Here is a 23,962-nt window from a genome sequence, read left to right on the forward strand (position 1 = left end):
AGTGACAGTAGGATGGTGGGGGCTAAGGATGGGGGGGATAGAGGATAAGGGGTTAGGATGAGGGAGGTGGTGTGTTCTGTGAGTCTGGCCGCTAGAGTGGGGTAGTGGGGAGTGAGGATAGGGGGGAGCACGGGTGAGAGTTTGTCATGTCGGGGGCGTGGGAGTTATGCTCAGGGCGGTGGAGGTGGGTTCTGCGCCCCCTCCTGCCCTCTCTCTCCCTCCTGCCCTCTCTCTCCCACCTGCTCTCTCTCTCCCTCCTGCCCTCTCTCTCCCTCCTGCTCCCTCTCTCCCTCCTGCCCTCTCTCTCCCTCCTGCCCTCCCTCTCCATCCTGCGCTCTCTCTCCCTCCTGCCCTCCCTCTCCATCTCTCTCTCCATCCTGCCCTCCCTCTCCCTCCCTCTCCCTCCTGCCCTCCCTCTCCCTCCTGCCCTCCCTCTCCATCCTGCCCTCCCGCCTGCCCTCCCTCTCCCTCCTGCCCTCTCTCTCCCTCCTGCCCTCCCTCTCCATCTCTCTATCTCCCTCCTGCCCTCCCTCTCCCTCCTGCGCTCTCTCTTCCTCTCCATCTCTCTCTCCATCCTGCCCTCCTGCTCTCCCTCCTGCCTCCCTCTCCCTCCTGCCCTCTCTCTCCCTCCTGCCCTCCCTCTCCATCTCTCTCTCTCTCTCCTGCCCTCCCTCTCCCTCCTGCCCTCCCTCTCCATCTCTCTCCCTCCTGCCCTCCCTCTCCCTCCTGCACTCCCTCTCCATCTCTCTCTCACTCCTGCCCTCCCTCTCCATCTCTCTCTCCCTCCTGCCCTCTCTCTCCCTCCTGCACTCCCTCTCCATCTCTCTCTCCCTCCTGCCCTCCCTCGCCCTCCTGCCCTACCTCTCCCTCCCGCCCTACCTCTCCCTCCTGCCCTCCCTCTCGATCTCTCTCTCCTTCCTGCCCTCCCTATCCCTCCCCTTCTGTCATCTCACTGTGTATGTGTCTGTCTCTGTCAGCCTTCAGCCCGGGCTGAGACAGCTTCCTCAGCGCGCACACACAGACAGCCGCAACAAAGTACTTTGCAGGTCTCTAAAAGACCATTTACATGTTTTTGAGGCTTTGTTGTAGCGCCCCTGCATCTCCACTCTGACAATCACCGCTCGCTCAGCCCCACAGAGCAGAGGCTTTGTCGTATTTCACCTCTTAGCGCCCCTGCATCTCCACTCTGCTCTGTGGGGGCCGGGGGAGAAGTGATTGTCAGAGTGGAGATGCAGGGGCGCTAAGAGGTGAAATACAACAAAGCCTCTGCTCTGTGGGGGCCGGGGGAGCAGTGATTATCAGTCTCCGAGTCCCCTGAGTCAAGCGCTGCTGCGGCGGTGTTTGCTAACACTAATAAATTATTTTTTTAAGCACAGGTATGATTGTCTGCAAGGTCCGTGGGCCGTCAAGGAAGGCTTGCCGGGACGCTGGCGGCCCGCAGGCCATACTATGAGTACCCCTGATATATACAAATACCAACTTCTTACTATTTCAAACTTTAAGAATAACTAAGTTAAAAAAAAAGAGAACATGTTAATGTTAAAAGAAGAATTGGTTCAGGGTAGTCTTCTTTTTATGTCTTACACAACCCAAAATGGAAAAAGATGACAAGAAAGGAAGAAGCAGAAGAAGACAGTTGGATAAAAAAGGAAGAAAAAGTATCTTCAAGATAGAAAAAAGATAAAAAAGGAAAATGTGGAAGGGGTCAGGCCAGTAAAAAGGCATGGACAGAGGAGGAGAAAGAGCCACAAATGGCATTGAGAGGGCTGGCAGAAAGGGCAGAGGGTCTTGTAGGATAAAAGAGAGAAAGAGGGAGGAACAGACTAAAAAAATGAAAATTGGGAGTAGTGTAGTGATAAACAGAAAAAAGCGGGAGTTTGGATTTTAACGGGCAGATGAAGAAAGGGTGCAGAGGAGAACCTACAAAGAAGGAGGCAGAAGGTTTCAGGAGGGTTGGGGAAAAATAAATATTATGAACCTTTTGGAACATTTGTTAAAACAAGCTCAATATAAAAATGTTGACAGAATCAGTTTCTTCTAGTTTGTTTTTCGTCACTTTCACATTCAACTGAGTACTATATATCTATGAGAAAATGGTATTTCAGTGATTTCAGTGTGTTGCTCACTCACTGAATAGATGTGGCTTAAGTGCAAGTCAAATTGGATACAATGAGTATACGAATTTACTTAGCAAGAAAGTTTGTCTTCTTTCTGCTTTGTAAACATTGATGCAACAGTGTAGCAGTTATCACTCCTTTTATTTCTTATCCACTAGAATAAACATCTCCAGCTCCCATCCAGAGCTATTTGTACATTAACTTCATAGAAGCCAGATACACCCAAATCTAAAACACCGCCTTTAAAAGCTGCCCACTCTAATTCCTAGTACTCAACAAATTTCACATGTTTCATGCTCACCGGTGAACGACCAAAATATAGGATCCAGAATATAGACAGGACAGAATATCGACTCCAAAATATAGATAGGACAGAATATCTAATTACCAAAATATCGAATTTGGGGTAGGAAATATTGATTCCCATAATATTGAATTTGAAATATCGATTTCCATAATATCGAGAAAAAAAAATGTGTTGCATATGGTAGTATATCTGTTAAAATTACGTATTAATTTTGTAATGTATGTTTAATTTTTTTTAAGTAATGAATGTTATGTAATTTAATTTTTGCGTTATTTAATTCCTTAGCGGGTTGTGGGTTAATAGGGGAATAGGGTGTGAAGTAATTTAATTATAGTAAAATAAATATTAATATGTATTTATATGTACAGATAATTAATTGATTGATAATTAATTATTAATTGGTAATTAATTTTTATTAATTGATTAATTGATAATTATGTTAATTGTATTAGTTATTTGGAGCGGGTTGTGGGTTTATAGGGGAAGAGGGTGTGAAGTAACTTAATTGTAATAAAGTTAATATTTATTTTCACTTATATGTATTGATAATTAATTGCTTGATAATTATTTATTAATTGGTAATTAATTTTTATTATTTGGTAATTAATTTTTATTAATTGTTTAATTGATAATTATGTTAATTGTATTATTTATTATTTGGAGCGGGTCGTGGGTTTATAGGGGAATAGGGTGGGAAGTAATTTAATTGTAATACAGTAAATATTTAGTTTTTATTTATATGTATTGATAGATAATTGATAATTATTAATTGGTAATTAATTTTTATTATTGGGTAATTAATTAATTATTTGGTAATTAATTTGTATTAATTGGTGATTCTTTTAAATTATTTTTTATTGGTATTGATAATTTAAATTTCTTTTAATATTAAATCATTACTTTCGCTACTGTTGCACTCACTGGAGTGGGAATAGTAATTTTTACCCACCCGCTATCCAACGCTTTCCCTACTGTTGCACTCTCTGGAGTGGGAATAGTAATTTGTATCCCTACACTAGTTCAAGTTCAGGAATTTATATAGCGCACTACTCACCCAGAGGGTCTCAAGGCGCTTGGAGAGTGGGTTCATTATTTATCGAATCGCCAGGTTTTAAGTTCTTTTCTGAAGGAGATGTGGTTCTGTGTAAGGCGGAGGTGAGTGGGGAGTGAGTTTCAGGTCTTGGCCGCTAAGTAGGAGAAGGATCTACTTCCCATGGTGGATCTTTGTATACGTGAACTGCGGCGAGGCCTTGATTGGAGGATCTTAGTTGGCGGGTGGGTGTGTAGAAGGATAGTCGAGTGTTGAGGCATTTGGGCCCTAGTTTGTAGAGGACCTTGTGTGCGTGGGTGAGGAGACGGAACGTTATTCTCTTGTTGACGGGACGCCAGTGGAGGTCTTTCAGGTGGCCGGTAATGTGATCTTGGCGAGGGATGTCCAAGATGATGGATGCGTTGGAGTTTTTTCTGTAATTTGGCTGTAATTCCGGCGTAGCGGGTGTTTCCGTAGTCAAGTCGACTTGTAACCAGTGCGTGGGTGACAGTCTTTCTTGTTTCGGCGGAGATCCAATGGAAGATTTTTTTGATCATACGAAGTACGTTGAAGCAGGAGGATGAGACGGCGTTGACTTGTTTGGTCATCGAGAGTGAGGAGTCTAGGATGAAGCCAAGGTTACATGCGTGGTCTGTGGGTATGGGTGCTGAGCCCAGATCCGAAGGCCACCATGAGTCGTCCCAGGCAGAGGGGGATGATCCTAGGATGAGCACTTCCGTTTTGTCTGAGTTAAGTTTAAGGCGGCTGTTTTTCATCCATACGGCTACTTCTTTCATGCCTTCGTGAAGATTGGTTTTGGCGGTGTTGGGGTCTTTGGTGAGGGAAAGGATCAGCTGGGTGTCGTCAGCGTAGGAGATGATGTTAAGGTTGTGTTGACGCGCGATGGAAGCGAGTGGACTCATGTAAACGTTGAAGAGGGTGGGACTGAGAGATGATCCTTGTGGTACACCGCAGATGACTTCGGTGGCCTCTGATTTGAATGGGGGAAGTCGGACTCTCTGAGTTCTCCCAGCTAGGAACGAGATGATCCAGTCCAAGGCTTTTCCTTTTATGCCGATGTTGCTGAGGCGTTGTATGAGGGTGCTGTGGCAGACAGTGTCGAAGGCGGCGGAGAGGTCGAGTAGAATGAGGGCCACTGTTTCTCCATTGTCCAGTAGTGTTCGGATGTCGTCTGTTGCTGCAATGAGGGCGGTTTCGGTGCTGTGTTTGGCTCGAAAGCCGGACTGTGAAGGATCGAGGGAGTTGTTGGATTCGAGGAAGGCGGCGAGTTGGCTATTGACGGCTTTCTCAATTACTTTGGCAGGGAATGGGAGGAGGGATATGAGGCGGTAGTTTTCAAGTTCAGAGGGGTCTGCTGTGGGTTTCTCCAGGAGGGCGCTGACTTCGGCATGTTTCCATCTTTCTGGGAAGGTAGCAGAGATGAAGGAGCAGTTGATGACATCACAGAGATCGGGAGCGATGATGGAGTCTGCTTTGTTGAAGATGTGGTGGGGACATGGGTCGGTTGGCGAGCCAGAGTGGATGGAGTTCATTAGGCGGATGGTGTCTTCAGTGGTGATTAGGTTCCAGGCGCTGAGGATGTTAGAGGGCGGTTTAGGTTCTGAGGGGGATGGTGAGGATTGTTCGTTGGAACTGTTTTCGAAGCTGTTATGTATGTCGGCAATTTTGTTGTAGAAGAAGGAGGATAACGAATAGCAGAGGTCTTGGGAGGGAGTGATGTCGTTAGAGGCTGCGGTGGGGTTGGGGAATTCTTTGACGATGTTGAATAGTTCCTTGCTGTTATGGCCGTTGTTGTCGAGTCGATTCTTGAGTGCTGATTTCTTGGTGGATCGAATCAGCTGGTGGTGTTTGCGGGTGGCTGCCTTGAAAGTGGTCATGTTGTCAGTGGTTGGGTTTTTTCTCCATGTTTTCTCGAGAGTACGGCATAGCTTTTTGGATTTCTTAAGGTCATCGTTGAACCAGGGGGCCTTTTTGCTGTCTAGTTTGGTGTGATGGTTTGTCAAGGGAGCTAATTCGTCAGCGTTGTGAGTGATCCATTGTTTGAATTTGATGGCGGCTTGGTTTGGGTCCGATGAGAGGGCGGGTGGGTTTTGGTTGAGCGATGTGAGGAGTTGGTCGGTGGTGATTTTGGTCCATTTTCTTCGGGGGGATAGGTTGTGGGGGGTTGTGGGTCGAGGTGGTTTTGTAGCTGAAGTGAACACAACTGTGGTTCGTCCAATGGTGAGCTGTGGTGCGATCGAAGGAAATGTGTTTGCTGGAGGTGAAGATTGGGTCGAGCATATGTCCGGCTACATGGGTGGGTGTGTCAACAAGTTGTTTGAGATCGAGATTGGCAAGGTTGTCAAGAAGGGTTGTGGTGTTGCTGTTGTTTTTCTTTTCCAGGTGGAAGTTGAGGTCTCTTAGTAGAATGTAGTTCTCGGAGGCGAGGGCATGTGGACTGATGAAGTCAGTGATGTCTTCGCTGAATTGTTTACGGGTTCCTGGAGGCCTGTAGATGAGGGTGCCTCTGAGTGTGGTCCTAGAGTCGGTGTGGATCTGGAAGTGGAGGTGTTCGGCGGCTGTAAGGTTATCGTCGGAGCTGGTCGTGATTTTGATGGTGTTCTTATGGACGATGGCGATGCCTCCTCCTGTTTGGACGGTGCGGTCTTTTCGGATGATCTTGTAATTGTCCGGGATGGCTATGGCGATGTCGGGTGTTGATGATGCGTTCATCCATGTTTCAGTAAGGAAGGCGACGTCCGGTGATGTAGTGTCGAGAAGATCCCAGAGTTCGGTGGCGTGTCTGTGGACCGAGCGGGTGTTCAGTCGGAGCTGTGTTTGGGGTTAGTGGAAGTGGTATGGGTCTTGATGCTGGTAAATTTGCAGGAGTGGCAGGCGAAAGGACCGTGGGTATGTCCCGGGGCAGCTTCGTAGCATTGAGGTGTGCATCCGGGGTTAAGGACAAGGAGGGAGGCGGCGTCATACGTTATGCGGGAGGAGTGCGGTGTGCGAGGGCCAGGGGGTCTGGCGCTGGGCGCGGGCCATGCGCGGACTGGCGTAGACGGGCTTACTTTTGGCACACCTTCGGCGCGCATGGGGCGCGATCGCTGCGCGTGAACGCTGCACGTAAAAGCATCTGTCATATGTAGATAGTAGAGGGGGAGGGGAGAGGGAGGCTCAGCTGAAAGGCGGGGTGGGCTGTAGAGGACGGGCTTCCAGGCACAACAACAACAAATAGCAGCGGAAACGAAAGTACACACACGCACAAAGCCAAATGATATATTGACACAATGAGTGCAAAAGCGCAACAGTGAAACGATTAGTTAAGCAGGAAGCAATAACACATAAATAGCGTTTCAGCAGCGTATAATTTTACTACAGAGCTAAAGTCGGCAAAAACGCGCAGAAAATCACTTATAATCTATGTAATGCTGATCGCGCTACAGTGATTATGAGGACAGGGGCCAGCCGAATAGTAAAGCAACAGGTCAGGGTAGGATCGCAGCACAACAATACCAATCTGAGCAGGGAGCGTGGGGGAGCGACCGCTACCAACAGCGTCGGGACGGTCACAGCGCTTCCGAGTACGGGAGCAGGCTATGGAGTCAGTGGGAGGGAGGCTCAGCTGGGAGGCGGGGCGGGCTGTAGAGGACGGGCTTCCAGGCACAACAACAACAAAATGGCAGCGGAAACGAAAGTACACACACGCACAAAGCCAAATGATATATTGACACAATGAGTTCAAAAGCGCAACAGTGAAACGATTAGTTAATCAGGTAAGCAATAACACATAAATAGCGTTTCAGCAGTGTATAATTTTACTACAGAGCTCAAGTCGGCAAAAACGCGCAGAAAATCACTTATAATCTATGTAATGTTGATCACGCTACAGTGATTATGAGGACAGGGGCCAGCCGAATAGTAAAGCAGCAGGTCAGGGTAGGATCGCAGCACAACGATACCAATCTGAGCAGGGAGCGTGGGGGAGCGACTGCTACCAACAATTACTGTTGCACTCACTGGAGTGGAAATAGTAATTGTTACCCCTACGCTATCCAACGCTATCCCTACTGTTGCACTCACTGGAGTGGGAATAGTAATTTTTACCCTCCCGCTATCCAACGCTTTCCCTACTGTTGCACTCACTAGAGTGGGAATAGTAATTTTTACCCCTACGCTATCCAACGTTTTCCCTACTGTTGCACTCACTGGAGTGGGAATAGTCATTTTTACCCCTACGCTATCCAATGCTTTCTCTACTGTTGCACTCACTGGAGTGGGAATAGTAATTTTTACCCCTACGCTATCCAACGCTTTCCCTACTGTTGCACTCTTTGGAGTGGGTATAGTAATTTTAACCCTTCGCTATACAACGTTTTCCCTACTGTTGCACTCACTGGAGTGGCAATAGTAATTGTTACCCCTATGCTATCCAACGCTTTCCCTACTGTTACACTCACTGGAGTGGGAATAGTAATTTTTACACTCTCACTATCCAACAAAATCTTTACTTTTATTTATATTACATTCATTATTTTTATATTTTAAGCTTTTTTACATTATTTTGGGTATGTTTTATTTGTTTTTAATATTTAATTACTTTTATAATATTTTTAATACATTTAAAAGTTTCGATATCTTAGTTAACTATATTTTACCATTCTATATTTTGGATTCGATATTTTAGTACTTACCTGTTTGTACATAGGGATTCTATATTCTGTACTTCGATATTTTGAAGTCGATATTTTGGGCATTCTATATAATGTCCCTCGATATTTAGTCACTGAACCCAAACTAAATTATCACAAACATTTACCTCCAGTAGTATAGAGAGAGGGAGCAAGGGAGGGCAATAATAGGTTTATGAGTTCGGAGGGCCATCTAGTAGGCAAGTCTCCCTCGAGATAAATACCATTAAAACCTAAAGCCTGCTCGCTAATCAAGTTCCTAATTTTAGGGGTCCTGGAAATTCACAATAGGGCCTAAAGAAATGTTGATGAATGAGATTGCTGTTGCAGCTATACCCACTTAATAGGCCTCACAAAAAAATCAAAATCCCATCATGTTGTAAAGATGCAGGGTATTGATAATGCTGGTTGCCACAATGTCACTCCAGGAAAGATCAATGGGAGGGGGCTGTGGGTCTCAAAGGCTAAAGTCAGGTATAGTTTAGCACTTATTTTGTCATTAAAGCATCTCTAAAGCAAAAACTGCTGCAGCTCCTGCCTTCCTGGCCCCTGGGAAACAAATGATGTACTCTTCAAAGGCTCTTCTGCCCAGCTCATGCCCAAAGTGTTTAAGGCTATGTGATGGACCTTCTGCGGGCTGTTCGAGGGGGCTTCCCTTCAAAGGAGGGGTGAGGAATGCCAAGCATCAATCACTCCTTTCCTATCTGATCTCCTCATTGAGTAGATAGAACACAATGCACGAATATAATTTGGAAAATACATTGGGTAAAGAAAATACTTCCATCTATAATTATTACAGGTCTCCATGATAATGAGGAAGCTGCTGAGAAGCACATTCATGTTTTTATTTGACTGGCTTCTTTTCTGTCCCTTTTTAGGTCTTGCCTACAGAATGCATTAACTGTCTGGTATGAAGACAGCATACTAACTTGTGCATGCATATACACACAGTCAGACAGACACACCCAAATACATACCATACAAAGGAAGGAATATGCTACTTAGCAGTATGCATCTGTTCTTGGCATGTAGGGCTGCTGACATTCATATCTGTGCATAGATCGTCGCCTAGTGTTGGGTCCGGATGATTGCACCTTGTTGTCCTGGAAGAGTCTTCGAAGTATCACGAGATAGGTGGCTCCTCCCTTGGACTACAGTGGGAATTGGCATCCTCTCCATCGTCAGATTGTTTTTCGCCGCCCACATGCCTCGAACCTTTGTTTCAGCCTTGATGTTAGCCCACAGCGCAGTATACTTCAAATCCACTATAAATATTGTATTTTTAGGGAAGAGCATTTAATTTTTTCTTAGGGATTCCAGCCCCCTCAAATGGTGGTAAACTGAAAACCAACCTCGTCCTGCCTCCAGACTAGCTATGAACTCCACCCTGAACCTCCCCATCCCAATCAAATATTTTTTTCTCCTTTGTATTACAATGCATGGCCCGGTAGCTTTAAAGTGCTAACGGGCTGCTAACTTTTTTTTTACGCAGTCCTTCATATTTTTTTTCTTTTTATCTACTGTCAGAATAATAAAGCAGAAATTGAACACCAGCACATCATGCGAACATAAACTGAAAGCATTTGCATTAGGGATAGGCGGAATTTATGTAATCGTGTTACGCAAATCTCCGCAAAACGGTAAAAAATCTCTGCGAACGCGCATAAATTCCGCAAACATGCTGAATTGCTTGTTTGCAATGCTTTTTTACTGTTCGTGAACGCTGTTTGCAAGCTCGGAGGGAAATATCTCGCGAACACGCATTTTGAGAACGCGAACAAGCAAAACATTTCGCGAAGTAGTGGAACGCAGAATTTTGGGCAATTTCGTGTTCTCCGCAGAACACGAAATTGCCCAAATTCCGCAAGCGGGACAGAATTTACAACCCAGGCCTAATTTGCATACACCTCAAAGCATTTGCATACACCTTGTAGCATGATAAAGCGGCCCAGAAGCGTGCATGTGCCTGCATGTGTTTTGGGGCGCTAGAAACATTTGGAACAACAACTGACAAAGCCAATTGATCTTCTCACACCTTTAAATAAGAGACATACTGACTTTGCGAATGCTTGTTGATTTTTATAACTACAACATGCAACAGAACTTGATGAAAATCACTGAAACTGTCACCGCCACTGCAGATGCCTTTAAGATAGTTATTGCCCTAATTCCTTGCACATTTACCTAAGCTAATAAGACACCAAATTTCTCCTCAAACCCTTCCTCTTTTCATTTTCTTCTAGAAATAAATTACATTCAGTGAGACCCCAGGAAGCATTTTGTAACCACATTTGTAATTGTTACAGAAGGTTGTGTAAATAATTACACTTCTCTTTGGAGTAACAAGCATTTTTCTGCTGAGAATCCGTCTCTAGCAGACACTTATGTCATGTTAAAGATTCCAAGTAAATAATTAACATGCGTAATAATGTAAACACTTACCCTTTACATTTCAATTTTTCTTTTTCCCACTTTTCGATTAACTTTTCAACAACCACCTTTGAAGTGTCATCTTCATTCAGAGGCCACAAATCTTTATCTTCGAGGGGTCTCTTATAACCGAGAATGGCCATTCTGTATGAAAGCAGACACAAGATAACTGATTACAAGGATATTAGAACATCATCCATCAAACATCCAGCAATCTATTGCTACTTTGCTGTATGGGAGAGGGAATTGCACTTGAAAGGTCAGTATGTGGTTCTCGTCCACCTCTGTTCACGTACAATTTCTTTATTGACGCAAGATCCAGTCAATCCTTACTTGCTGGGCTCACTTACAAAACACACATGAGCTGATGGGTCATTTACACACATGAGCTGATGGGCAATATCAAAACATATTTGGGTCTGATTCAAGTCTAAATTGACAGGTCGGCATTTATGCTCACCTAATACGCATGCAATTATTAATGTCACTAGACTAATCATGCAGTACGAACTCTTATGCTTTGAAATGTTATAAACATGTTTGTACAGTAAGACACCAGACATTCCTTTTGTCTCTTTATAAAGATATATTGCAGATAAATGTGCAACATGTACCATTGTCTGCTCGGAATACAACTATCTAAATTCTACTCCTGAGGGCTGTAGATGCTTGATGCAATGTGTGGCTTCTTACCAGAGCCAAAATAAGTATTTTAGCTGTCTTTCTTTCTTTGGTGTCAATTCGAATTTAGCAATTTATTGACATGTACAAAAGGTAAAACATATTACATAAAAATGCAAATTCACGTTCTAAAAATCGATGGCGAGTAAAAACTATTCATCAACATAAATAAAGACTTTATAACAATAATATATTAAAAGTATTACAAATATTCGAATCAGGGGCGTGGCCAGGGAGGAGACCAGACACAACATGTGTCCGCTGAGCTTCACCCAGGAACCTCTCTCTCCCACCCCACCCCACCCCCCCCCGGCCTGGTGAATCTTTGGCATATAAGACCCAGGAAGGGGTCCCTAGGTGCCGGCAACTGACGAAACTTCTGGCTGCCTCATTGGCGGACCTGAGGTACCACTCGGCGCCCAAGCCGCAGCGCACCACCCTTGAGTTGGAGGTAGGGACTGGTCTGGTGGGTGCGACAGGTACCCAGCAGCGCCAACAGCGGGTGCATGGGGGATGGCGTGGCGGCACCTTGGACTTCTGCCTCACCTTAGGCCTATCGCCCAGCAACAGGAGCCATGAGTAAAGTCACGTGCCCACATGAGGGCGACCTTTGAGGGGCCTCTCGCCTGCAAAGAGATTGGTGGAGGAGATTGAAGGCTTCAGCCTATTCATCATACTTGCTCAACCTTCCTGCTGTTACACCCTGATGCTGTGGTGGCCTAGACAATCCTGGGTCTCGGAAGTGGGAGCTCACACGCACTTCGCCAGACTAAGGCCCCCACCTGATGCTGTGCTGCAAATAGACCTGAGAGGGACGAGTTGGGAGTTCCCTTGCTAAATCCGGTGCTGTGAATGATAAAGCGCTACAACATCTTGACCGTTGGATACACCCTGGCATGTAGACTCTGGGGTTGGTAATGATGGTGAATACCTTTGAAGGGGATTACAGTTGAAGCAGCACCATCACCGACCTAGCGCTGTAGTGGGCCCAATACAGGCTGTTTTCCCTACAGTGCCTATCCTACACTCACTGCCCATGGAGAGTACCCTTCATGCTCTGAATTCGGCTTGTTAGGCAACATGCCACCTATAGATACTGCATTCTTATGAGGGCTACCGGGCTGTTCCAGTTTTGTTGCCCAAGGGTGTCCGGTGCTGGTGTGCCTGGTACGACTGGCGAACAAAAAGTCCACTTGCACCACCTCCATCAGGGACATGCTTCAAAAAGCGGATCCCTCTGTCTGCATGGCCATGGCTTCTCGACATCATTTATGAATCCGATGGTGAGCCCAGATGCGTATGACCCAGTGACTAAGTAGGACTTTCAAATGTTATCAGTTGAGTTTCGCAAAGCCATGGTGTCACTTTGTCAGGATTTCAACAGAGCCATTTCTGACCTGGACCAATCCTTGCGACAAACACACTCTCACCTGGCTACTGTAGAGGCTACTATCAATGGTCCCACGTTGAACAATATGGATCGAACATCACATATTGAAATGCTGAACGAAGTCACAAGATACTTTAAGATAAGTTGAACAACTTGGAAAACCGCTCACTGCGAAATAAAGTGCCATCATAGCTTCTTCATTAAGCAGATCTTGAGGCGCACGTTCAGGCTCTTTTCACCTATCTTCTACATCTGCCTGATGATCAACCAGTGCTCCTCAATTGTACCCATAGAGTGTTCTCCTCATTTCAGCAGCAGAAGAATTTGGAACTGGATACTCTAACCAGAGTTCACTACTTCCATATGACAGAACAATTGATGAGGGAGGCCAGACAACAAGATGTTACCCCGCAGTGCATTTACGACGCGTCCTTTACCTATAGTGTTTCGTGAGTATACAGTTGGCATTCGTGGGTATACAGTTGGCATCTACCAAGACGTTTCCGCTCTCGCACTGGCCCAACACAGATAGTTCAAGGATGTGACCCAGCATCTCCGAGCCAATAAGATCCCCTATAGGTGGGGCTTTCAGCTTTACCTCCACTTTGGCTTCCAGGAAAAGAGGATTGTAGTCCACATGACAGTGGCGGCATGAGAGGGTTTGAAAATACCTTCCCTTTCAGACTCAGAGACTCCCCGTGACTAGACCAAACTACTGCTCATGGATTGAGTAGGAGATTGGCGCTTCGAGACAATGTGATCAATTAGGAAGAAGAAGGGTAAACAGAAAAGTAAGGCCCAAGGGGTACAAGAATGTGCCTGTTCTCATGATGACACCCCAGCTTGAACTCTCTGGGTGTCGTGAGGTTACCACTCCGAAGGCTACCTGGAGGTGCAGCGCACAGAGGGGTCTGTTTTTGTGGACGTTGATTCACCACATCTAACTGTGACAGTAACTGGGGGTTAGAGGGGCCTGTGACTTGTCAGGAGCTGGCCCCTTATCTCTTGGAGGGATGTCCAACAAATACATATTTTCTTTACTTTACCTTGGACACATACCATTCCCGTTGCAATTCAAAAGGTTGTGGCTACACCACCCACTTGCATATGACCACCCTCCACATTATCACCTTAAATGTCCAGGGCTTTAAAACTCCACTTAAGCGTAGGGTGCTGATAAATTGGCTGCATCGGCATAAAGTAGAAGTTACCCTCTTACAAGAAACCCACTTGCTCAAAGACAACAGTAGGCGCTTGCATTCCTATTGGTATCGCACCCAATACAATTCCTTCAAAATTAACAAAACTAGAGGGCTAGCGGTCCTCCTCTGATGGGGACTACTTTCCACCAAGACAGAACCTATAGAGACAAAGAGGGCATCTTGGTGGGAACGTTACATTTTTCACTGTCTACGGCCCTAATGGTGAGAGAGAGGCATTTTCTTCTGATCGCTACCTGAGGGTCTCCTTCTTCACAAGAGGAGCTATCCTCCTTGGTGGAGATCTCAATGTCACCCTAAACCCTAGTTCCAACCGATCCCATACTTGACATGGGGAACCCCTGCTGCCTCCGGCCCTAACCCATGGCCTACTTCACCTCGCTCAAGTCAATGCTGGGCACCACCACCACCCAGGCGAACAAGAATACATGTTCTACTCTAGAGTCCATATGGTGCAATCCTGTACTGATTATTTTTAAATATCCTAGATCACTACTCCCTTGTCTATTTGACTCTTTCATAGATGTTAAGGTTCTTTCTGATCACGCCCCAGTGAGAGTAGATATCAGTCCCAGTGAACCTCAACTCTTGTTGAGGAGCAAGAGTTGCTCCTCAACCCTGGGTCATGAACGAGATTGTATTTCATGATCCGACCCTATGTGCTTGCATAAAAGATGCAGTCAAACACTCTTTCGCAAAAAATGACCTCAGTGAGTCTATGGGGCACGGCGAAAGTGGTTATTCAGAGGGAAACTTCTATCACACACGGCAGACTTTGAGAGGGTGGCAAAGCACCACAAACAGAAACTTGAGTCCCTGCTCCAACAGGCAGAATCCAGCCATAAAAAGGGGGTTCAAATAGGACTTTGCAGGAGCTTCAACGCATCAGAGGGAACTGGAACACTTACTGATGGAGGCAGCCATGAAACTCCTCTATGTTGGTCAACCTTACTATAAGCGTAAGGGTTAAAGCTGACTGGCCAACAAAATTAATATACGCTTCGCCCACAACTTCATGCAAGAAATCCGGCATCTGGTGGGAGTAGGTCACACTAATACTACTGTTATCATGTCAATCTTTCACGATTATTACTCTGTGCTCTATCAAGGCCAAAACCTAGACAAACAAAATCAGGAGACTACCTCAGGAACTATGTACCCCCGGACAGGAGGGAAGAGCTGGACCTCTGAAAGTCCACCCTTAGCCCGGAAGAGGTCAGTGCTACACTTAGCAACCTCCCCACACAAAGCCCCGGGCCAGAATGGTATATAAATCTTTCATGTTATTCCTAGCCGAAGCTATGGCCCAAGTATTCAACTTTTTCTTAGCATCAGTCAGATTCAGTGATACGATTTTGAGTTTCACCTCACTGTACTTTTGAACCCAATAAGCCCCTCACTGCCTGCTCTTCCTACCATCCAATTGCACTTTTGAACTGCAACATGAAAATGTTCATGTCAATTCTAGTAGCCAGGCCCCACCACATTTTGCCAACTCTGATAGCACCCCAACAATCAGACTTTATTGCAAAACAGACAAACAAATGGTAATACTTGTCTGGCCAGAGCACCTATGGAAGCAGCCAAGCAAACCTGTTGACTGCTGTCTCTTCGCTCCCTGCACGCTAAGAAAGTGTTTGACAGGGTAGACTGGACATATTTGTGGAAGGTCTTGATCAAAACTCAGATGGACCCAAATATGCAAAAATATATACAAGCCTTTTTTAAGAAACCAGAGACAAACTTAAGGCTTCACTATCATCTACCATCACTCTTACAAGAGGGACCCATCAAGGGTGCCCCTTGTCTCCCCCCATTTTCACTCTAACCATGGAGCCTCTAATGGCAAAGACCAAGCGCAACACAGAGCTCTGCATTATGCATATTGGCAACAGAAGGCTTAGCTGTCTCTCTTCACAGATGATACCTTATGCTTCATCGCAGATGCTGAATCCTCTATTCCCTCATTTGCACAGGTATCAGGCTTTAAGATTCACTTTTCTAAATGTTGGGGCATGGAGGTCACTGATCTCTGTGATTGCCTCGGGGAGCCCGTTCAAAGACAGGGTTTCCAATGGGCAACATCAGCAATAACATACCTTGGGGTCCAACAGCCATCACACATAAAAACCCTCTATGACTGAAACAAACCACCTCTTCTCAACAGTCTTTTCAAAGAGCTCTATCAATGTGGCAAATTAGAGATTTGATGGGTGGGGTGGCTTAATTGCCTTAAAATTAACTTTATGCCCGCTTGCTTTGTCTTCTCCAGACCCTCCTCCTCACCATTCCCAAACCGATACAGATTCACAATAAAATATTCAGATTTGTCTGGGGAGGCAAATTGCCATGAGTAGCTGGAGCAACTTTATATCATCCAACAGTAGAGGGGGGCCTAGCGATTCCAGATATCCCTACTTACTTCATAGTGGGACAACTCCGACCCTCACTAGAGTGGAATCATAACCCTGACAAAAAGCCTGGGATTTAGGTTGAACAGGCTTTTTTCCCCAACTCCTCTGGACAGCCTCCTCTGAGACTGTTGTGCCAGACCCCCCACCTCTCCAGATGGGATCTATCCTGCTAGCCTAATGACAGTGGGTTTGAGGGAGGTGACCATTCCCATCTTACCCTTTTCATCTCACTCCTCTCAGGCCCAATCCAGATTTCCCACTGGGTGGGAGTCACCCTGGCTCTTTCTACTTGGACAGTGGTTGATCTCTCAGAATGAGGGATCTTTATGACAATGGTGATTTGAGATCTAATGAGAATTATTTGGAAAGGTTTGCCTTGACCGAGGCAAGATACATACCAGATAGGTGAGGCACTACACTAGGCCGGGCACCCCTCAGCACACCAAGCTTTTCAAAGAGAGGAGACACCCAAAGAATCATTATATCTCTCTCCAATGTAAGGTGCAAAGGCATATCACTTCTCTAACTGTATGTCCTCAAACTTACCCTGCCCTCCTCAGAATCAGAGAGTGCTACACCCAGACCAAACTATTTTCCTTTGTGACTTCTTCCTCGTGCTACAACAATGCACTATGGTGGAAAATTTATTTTTTAGTTTTCCTGCATACTATTGGTCACTGTTACGGAGGGACTGTCATGATGAGGCAGGCATTTAAGACCTGTACATTGGGGCGATGCGAGACTTCGCTTTGTTACTTATTATGTACAATTTTGGGAGATGGTGTGTGTAGACTCCTCCTGTAACTTGTCTTCCCTGTTAATTACAATGACGTTGAACTGTGTCTTATTTTTGGTTCTCAAAATGCTAAATAAAGATAGTAAAAACCAAAAAATAGTTGATGCAACAACGACCTTCTAGCAATGACCGTTCATCTAATCCATTAGCGAACAATAATGAATAATTGGGTACAGCATTTGCTGCAACGTAACATTGAAGTCTATGCATACCCTATAAACTTCTGGTGTATCAGCAACATGGACATGATAAATGTGACCACTGCAATCACTACAGCCACCCTAGTGTCAGTTTTAAAAATTCTCAGTGAGTTCACACGAACAAAGAACCCCAAGAAGAAACACGTTGGTGCGATCCACCAAGTCTCGCTATGGCCCTGCAGAAGAATAAGAAATACTCAGCCAATTCATCTGCGTAGCAGGCCAGAAAGAGCTTCAACCTAACAGTTAACGAGTGCCACGAAGATGTATATATGGCATGGAGAAGAACACCATGTCAAACTGCAGAAAAAGGGAACTTAGGGTGGCTATAATCCAAGCGTCCTCTAATTTAAATTTATTTTTGTGCACAAAAACAGCTTTGGTCCTGCTGGCTGTGGAATCAGAGAGTCTGCTTTGTGTGATAAAATGTGGCCAATATACCTGTTTAATAATACCTTTAGTGGTGCTTTTAAAATCTGGTGGATCATTCCAAACATTTCACAGCCTCAACCTGATGAAGGTCTGCTTTATATGTCCTAAACAATGAATTCAGTGTGAATGTTTTAAATACAAATTCTCACTCATAAGGATTTAAAATCTCAGTAGACCATACCCAAAGCCAATACATTAGGGGTAGCAATTTTGCCAGGTCTGTGATAGGCTTAATGGCATGTCCAGTCTGGGTGCAAAATCAGGGTCCCATAGCACAAGCTAACAATGGCCCTTAAAAAGCTGTTTTCACCCACACCAAGTAGAGAAGAAATGAACAGGACCAACCATTCGGCGCCATACAGAGTTGCACTCCTAAACTGGGCATTATAGGACTGGATCTCAGGACTGGATCGCAGGGGAATGGCCCTCTTTTGAAAAAACTCACCATAGCAGATTCTCTTTGAATAATTAATGAATGACTCTTTTGGACCTGGGGTCCTCAAGACTCGTTCACCAACCTAATCCTCAGGTAATCAAATTCTGTTACTTTCCCTAATCGAGTGCCGCCTAGACTAAAGGTAACATCCAATTTCTTTTTGGTAGAATAAACAATAAACTTATCTCGAGCGCATAGGTGTCACAAAAAAGCTCGATCCTATCAATAACTGACTGGAGGGCAAAGTGTGTTTCAGAAAGCAGCAAGGTGCAACCTACAAATCTGAAAACTGGCACCTTTTTACATGCCAAAGATGTGGAGTCATTGACACAGTTCAACAAGAGGTCTATACATTTATTTATAAACAAGAGGAAGAGTGGAGGTCAGAACACAGCCTTGGTGAATTCCTTTGGCTACATCAATCTGGTCCGTTAGTTCCACATTTGGGCTCCACCAAACCCTAGCATAAGACCCCTCGTGCAGGCACATGATCATATTTAACAAATTAGATGGGAGGATTATATCGGCTAAAACCTCATACAGTTTTGCCCTTGGAACTAGATTAAATGCCACTCATAAATCAATGAAGGCAACATAGAGTGTGCCGCCTTCAACATCCACTGTCTTCTCTTTGGCTATAAGAAGGCTGAAGGCCTGGTAGACAACATTTCGTCTAAATCTTACTTGGAGATGGAAAATGGCATTGCTATTCTTTGTTCAAGATGCAAGTTGGCCCAGAACTTTTTTGCAGAAGATTTTCTGTAAATTGCTGAGCAGATTCAAAGGGCAGTCGTTATTTTGGATATTATGACGCCCTATTTTATCTATTGCCACAATTTCTGCACTATTTCAAGTGAAATAGGTTCGCCTGCAGCTTATCATTTGAAACAGTAATAATATATGGCACCCAGATTGAGAGCTTGAAGTGGAACATATCAGAAGGAATCTTGTCCAGCCCTAGGTCCTTTCCCACCCTTTGGGAGCGGATTGCTGCTGATGTATCCTCAAGAGAGAAGCTGAAAACTGTTAAGTCACTGGGCAGAATTAATGTAGAGCGATTTGAAGTAGCCTTCCTATTCCCTTGGTTGTATGTATAACATAGGATGTTTGACTCGGAACACTAAATGTATACCTAATTTACCAAATATTGATAGTCTATATAGTAGTTATGATGTTTTTGTAGGTCGAGATTTCGATAAGCATCTACTGACATACATGCCCATAAGAACACCCAAGAAATTTCGAGGCTGGGAAGAAGCAGCATATAATAGATTGCATACATTGGATGTAGAAACAATATCGATATAGGGAAGGAGCGACTCAAGATCTAATACAAAATGGCACAGTGTTTTAATAGGTGGCACTTATTCACCTATACAAATAATAGCTTATGCACATTATCTGTGAACAGCAAACGACATTTCAATATTAGTATGCTGTGATGAATAAAAAGACATTCCTACCGTGTAAACCACCAGAATGTAACCCTCGAGAGAAAACTTGCGCTCGATTCAGGGGATTGGTTCTACAACGAAATAAAAAAGAAGATTGGGTACATTTGTCTTCAGATATACAAAATTCAAGTTAAAAAAATTCAAGCAAAGCAGCAAAAAAGTTTAGAATCTAAATATTTATCAATAACACTTACATCGATGGGCAATATTAAAAATAGAGTCAACAAACATTCGTTCAGCTTGTAGACAGCTCAGTTGTAGTTGTAAAAAGAAGAAGACTGTAAATGAGGTTAGTTCGTCCCTTGCCCCTTTAAAACTTCTCCTCGCATTTTGTGTTGTAGATAAAAAGTTTGCTCTAATCCCTATAGATCCTAGGGTTGGTCATTTTGCTGATCCGAGTATTTGCCCAGCCTGCAAAACATGAAATTCTTTTATTCATGACCTTTGCATGGGTAGAGCAAACTCTTCATAAATGGAGAAGTATTGGACGACACCCAATACTTAGTTTTCCAATAGAACTGATTGTCTATCTCTTTGAAGGATCACTGTCCTGCACCTACATGAATGATGGGAGCACATCTAAAAAAATGAGCCTTGTTCCCTGTCTACCTCCGTGCAGTATATGCGCATGAAACATCCATGAGCAGGCATTTTCAGAATCAGCTGTGTAGGTAATACTATGCCCACTTCCTGGTTTCTCTAATGAGAAAGATATGTCAGTACAATAGAGAGGATTGTCTAATTTAGGTATATGAAGCATCTCTTTGTAAAGTGGGTACACACATTTTGCATAGTTCTTTGCTTCGACATAAGCGGTACAAAAGTAAGACACAAAATAATGTTGTGCATCTGTGACTGCCCTTAACAAAGCTATGCTATTCTCATGGTAAATAGCAAGACTTTGCGTTTGTGCTTTCTCTTTCCATACTTACAAATAACAATGAAGTATGATTTCTAGAAACTCTGAAAAGGGCCCATAACATGGAAGTTGTAGTCAGCAACGGCTTGCGGACGTCTGATATAAATATCAGTCATGGGGTTAGCACTTCCTCTTTCTTCAATGGTGCTGTGAAAGCAAATCACAATGTTCAACTGGTGACTAGCAGTGTGGTGCATTACGTCACGTGTACACAGGGAAATGACATAACTCCTAGGGGAAGTTCTCTCTAATGTTCACTATTAATGTACCTGTCAAAAATCACTAGCTGAGTTCTGTAAGAATGATACTACTTAGAATGGCTACAAAGTTTACCTCCATGTCTTTGATGAAATCAAGACTTCCATCAGACAAGAACAGTAGAATTTAATGGCAAGGGTGATGGCTCCAAATGCAATGCAAGCCCCATCTTGTTCAATCTCTACCTCTGTCCCCTGATCAAGTTGATTAAATCCTTTGGTATCACAGTAATAAACTACGCAGATGACACACAACTTATCTTCTCTCTCGAGGGTAAGGATGCTGTATCTACAGAGACCTTCCATCGCTGTATGCTGGCCATGGCGGGCTGGCTGAGGGAAAACTCCCTTCAGTTTAATGGATCTAAGACAGAGGTTCTACATTGCTCGCTGGAAAAAATCCTGCACCCTCTGCCCGACGATTTCTGGCCCGCTACTACTAAGAACACTGTTGAGTCAGCTGGTTCTGCTCGTAATCTGGGTGTAATTTTTGGTCCTCACCAGCAATTGGACGTCCACATTAACAAGGCTGTTAGCACTTGCCTGATGTTATTAAGAATGCTGCGCAAAATTCTCCCTATGTTACCTCTGTTGGCGAGACCTGGGGTAGTGCGCTTTATTATACTCAGTAGGTTAGACTACTGTAACGCACTACTTCTAGGAGCTCCTAGCTCTTTGATAAAGCAACTGCAGCGGATCCAGAATATGGCAGCCAAGCTGGCTCTTTCACGCGTGCGCTCTGCATCCTCATCTTTGGCTCTTAAAGACCTTCATTGATTGCCTATACAGCAGCGGATCAGCTTCAAGGCTTCTTGTATTGTCTTCAGAGCACTTCATGGACTGGGACCCATTGCTCTTCAGAACAAATTTAAATGGTATTCTGCAGCTAGACCTTTACGCTCCTCCTCTGTCTTTTTGGTTGGGGTCCCCCGCATTCGCGAACGGGGGTCGCTCCTTCGGCTTTACTGCCGCCAAGTTGTGGAATTCTCTTCCACTTTCTTTAAGGAAGTGTCTGAAGTCTCACCTCTTTCCCAGGGCTATCTGATCTTCCTCTGTCTGTATTGCGATTATTGAGTCAAAGCGCCAGGAACCCTTTGGGTGACAGTACGCGCTATATAAGTACGCTATACATACACACATACATACATACATACAAGTTTAAATGTCTTCAACAAGAGACAGTCAAGCATATTCAAGTATTTTATCTCATGGAGATTAAGAGTGTACCATATTTTACAATACACCCTGTTGTTGGGGCAGTCAGCCTCTTGATCGGCAGCAGTGCTCTTCGGTTATTTGTCGTGGTCATGGACATTTTCTATGGGCAAGTAATAGAAGTGCCCACTGAACTTTGTGTCAGTGTAATACAGCAGCAGCCATCAGGCTTACTAATGATTTTTATCCTGTGAGATTGTGTGGGGACCAGCTCTTTGCTAGATCTAATGTTGGTATTCTCTTCTTAATTGAGCTCATAATCCTGTTTACATGATATTCTGCAGCCCGCTTCAGCTGAATTGTTACAGTTCCTTCTGCTGATTTTTCTACTCTACTACTATTAATTTTCATCATGTGAGCTGAACTAGGGAAATTCAGCCTCTGCAGAGAATTGACAATAATATTTGAGTCCTCTTCTATAACTTCAATAGAAGTGGAAATCACTGACTCCCACGCCAATATGAAGCTATCAACAACACATTTACCTTAAGGTACTTCTAATGAAGGAGAATGGTAGGGTGCACATATTGTAGACCATTTGGCCACCTAAACGATAGGGCATCCACTACCATGCCTTTTAACACAGTGTTCTGGAACAGATCTTTAGGAGAAGAGCATCTTCCTGGAACATAAAAAGGACAAACCAAGGCTTCACCATTGGAGGAAACCTGAGTAGGAAATATTTCCTGCATGGAAAGTGCATTTTCTGCTAGAGTTTTCACAATTTTTGGGACTTTATGTGGGGGATTCACAAATGTGTGCATTGTGACATTGCTGTACAGCACCACAGTGTACATGCTATGGCCCTAAAATGGTATAGGTAAAATTAGTTTAATCCAATTGGTCTATTTTACTGTTTTATGAGACCACTGTAGATTGAGCAGAAAATACACCTATACGATGGACGTTAAATGTCATATATAGGTCGTAGAATATATATACACTTTCCACATACATGACATATACAATATGTGCCTGCTAGGAGCTTCTTCAATGCTCTGGATGGGTTGAGATTATTTAAGTCTTTGCAAGCAATTCCCAAGCTTCTACTGAAAAGACAGATCCTGGGATTAAAGAAATGTGAATATAGGGTTTCAATCAGCGAACATGTGTGAAAATGATTGACAATAATGTTTGAGTCTAAACCAATTAGACAGACAGATAATCAAATCATGATAACTTTATTTTGAAGGCCCTGGAGTACAGGGTGGTGTATTTTAGTTTCTAGTCTCTCGTCCATATTAATGTGTAAATTCAACCTTACAGGAAATACTAAAAGCAAGGCACCACAGAGAAGGCATTCCTGAGCATAATGGGATGAGACTGCTCAAAAGGAGAATAGCAATCCAGTTATTAGTCAAATCTCTGTTCGCAGTTGTATAACTAGTGCTTAATGACTTTACATACAGAATTTAAGAGACATCGCGTACTCGCAAGTCTTGTGACTCAATAATTCAGTCACATTCGTTGAGATAGGAAACAGGGTCATTGGATTTGGACTTTAGATGGTAGCAAAATCAGAAAGCCATTCTGATCTTGTTTTTGGATGTTATGCAGGTGAGTAGGAAACTGCTCTTTTGCTATTTTTAAGCTATTTAAACTTGTTTGTTCCCAATTCACTTCACCTTGAGTTACCTCTAAAAAAGTGTTGGTTTGGTGATCATATGCAAAAATGGGTCCATGCTGCCTCTGATAACTTACAACAGAGAGAAGAACATATTCCATCATTAAGTTGTGCCACCCCTAGATAGCTAGGAATTTACATAAAATCCTAATTTATTTTCAACATGTTGCAACCCCCCTACCATCAGGGATCATCCTACCAGCTTTCCCTACTGGAGTTCAGGGGCAAACTCCTCAGCAGCATCAGCATCACTTGGCTCCAAGACCTTCATCTGCTCGTTGGAGTACAGTGTGGCTGCTGCCACTCTGTTCATAGTCTCCTGTGATTGCAATCTATTTATCTGCAATTG

General features: G+C 44.2%; 1 protein-coding gene across 1 annotated transcript in view; it reads right to left on the reverse strand.

The window, feature by feature from the left end:
- Nucleotides 1-23,962, reverse strand: part of ABCC3 (ATP binding cassette subfamily C member 3) — a 624,389-nt gene that overhangs the window by 289,850 nt on the left and 310,577 nt on the right. Inside the window, exons 6-7 of the mRNA XM_086930544.1 lie at nucleotides 19,608-19,669; nucleotides 10,588-10,719 (exon numbers count right to left, since the gene is read on the reverse strand). Coding sequence (XP_086786670.1) covers nucleotides 10,588-10,719; nucleotides 19,608-19,669 — 194 coding nt within the window. The remainder of the gene's footprint in view (nucleotides 1-10,587; nucleotides 10,720-19,607; nucleotides 19,670-23,962) is intronic.

Source organism: Lissotriton vulgaris, chromosome 7 (assembly GCF_964263255.1).
Source record: "Lissotriton vulgaris chromosome 7, aLisVul1.2, whole genome shotgun sequence".
In the NCBI taxonomy this organism is placed as follows: Eukaryota; Metazoa; Chordata; class Amphibia; order Caudata; family Salamandridae; genus Lissotriton; species Lissotriton vulgaris.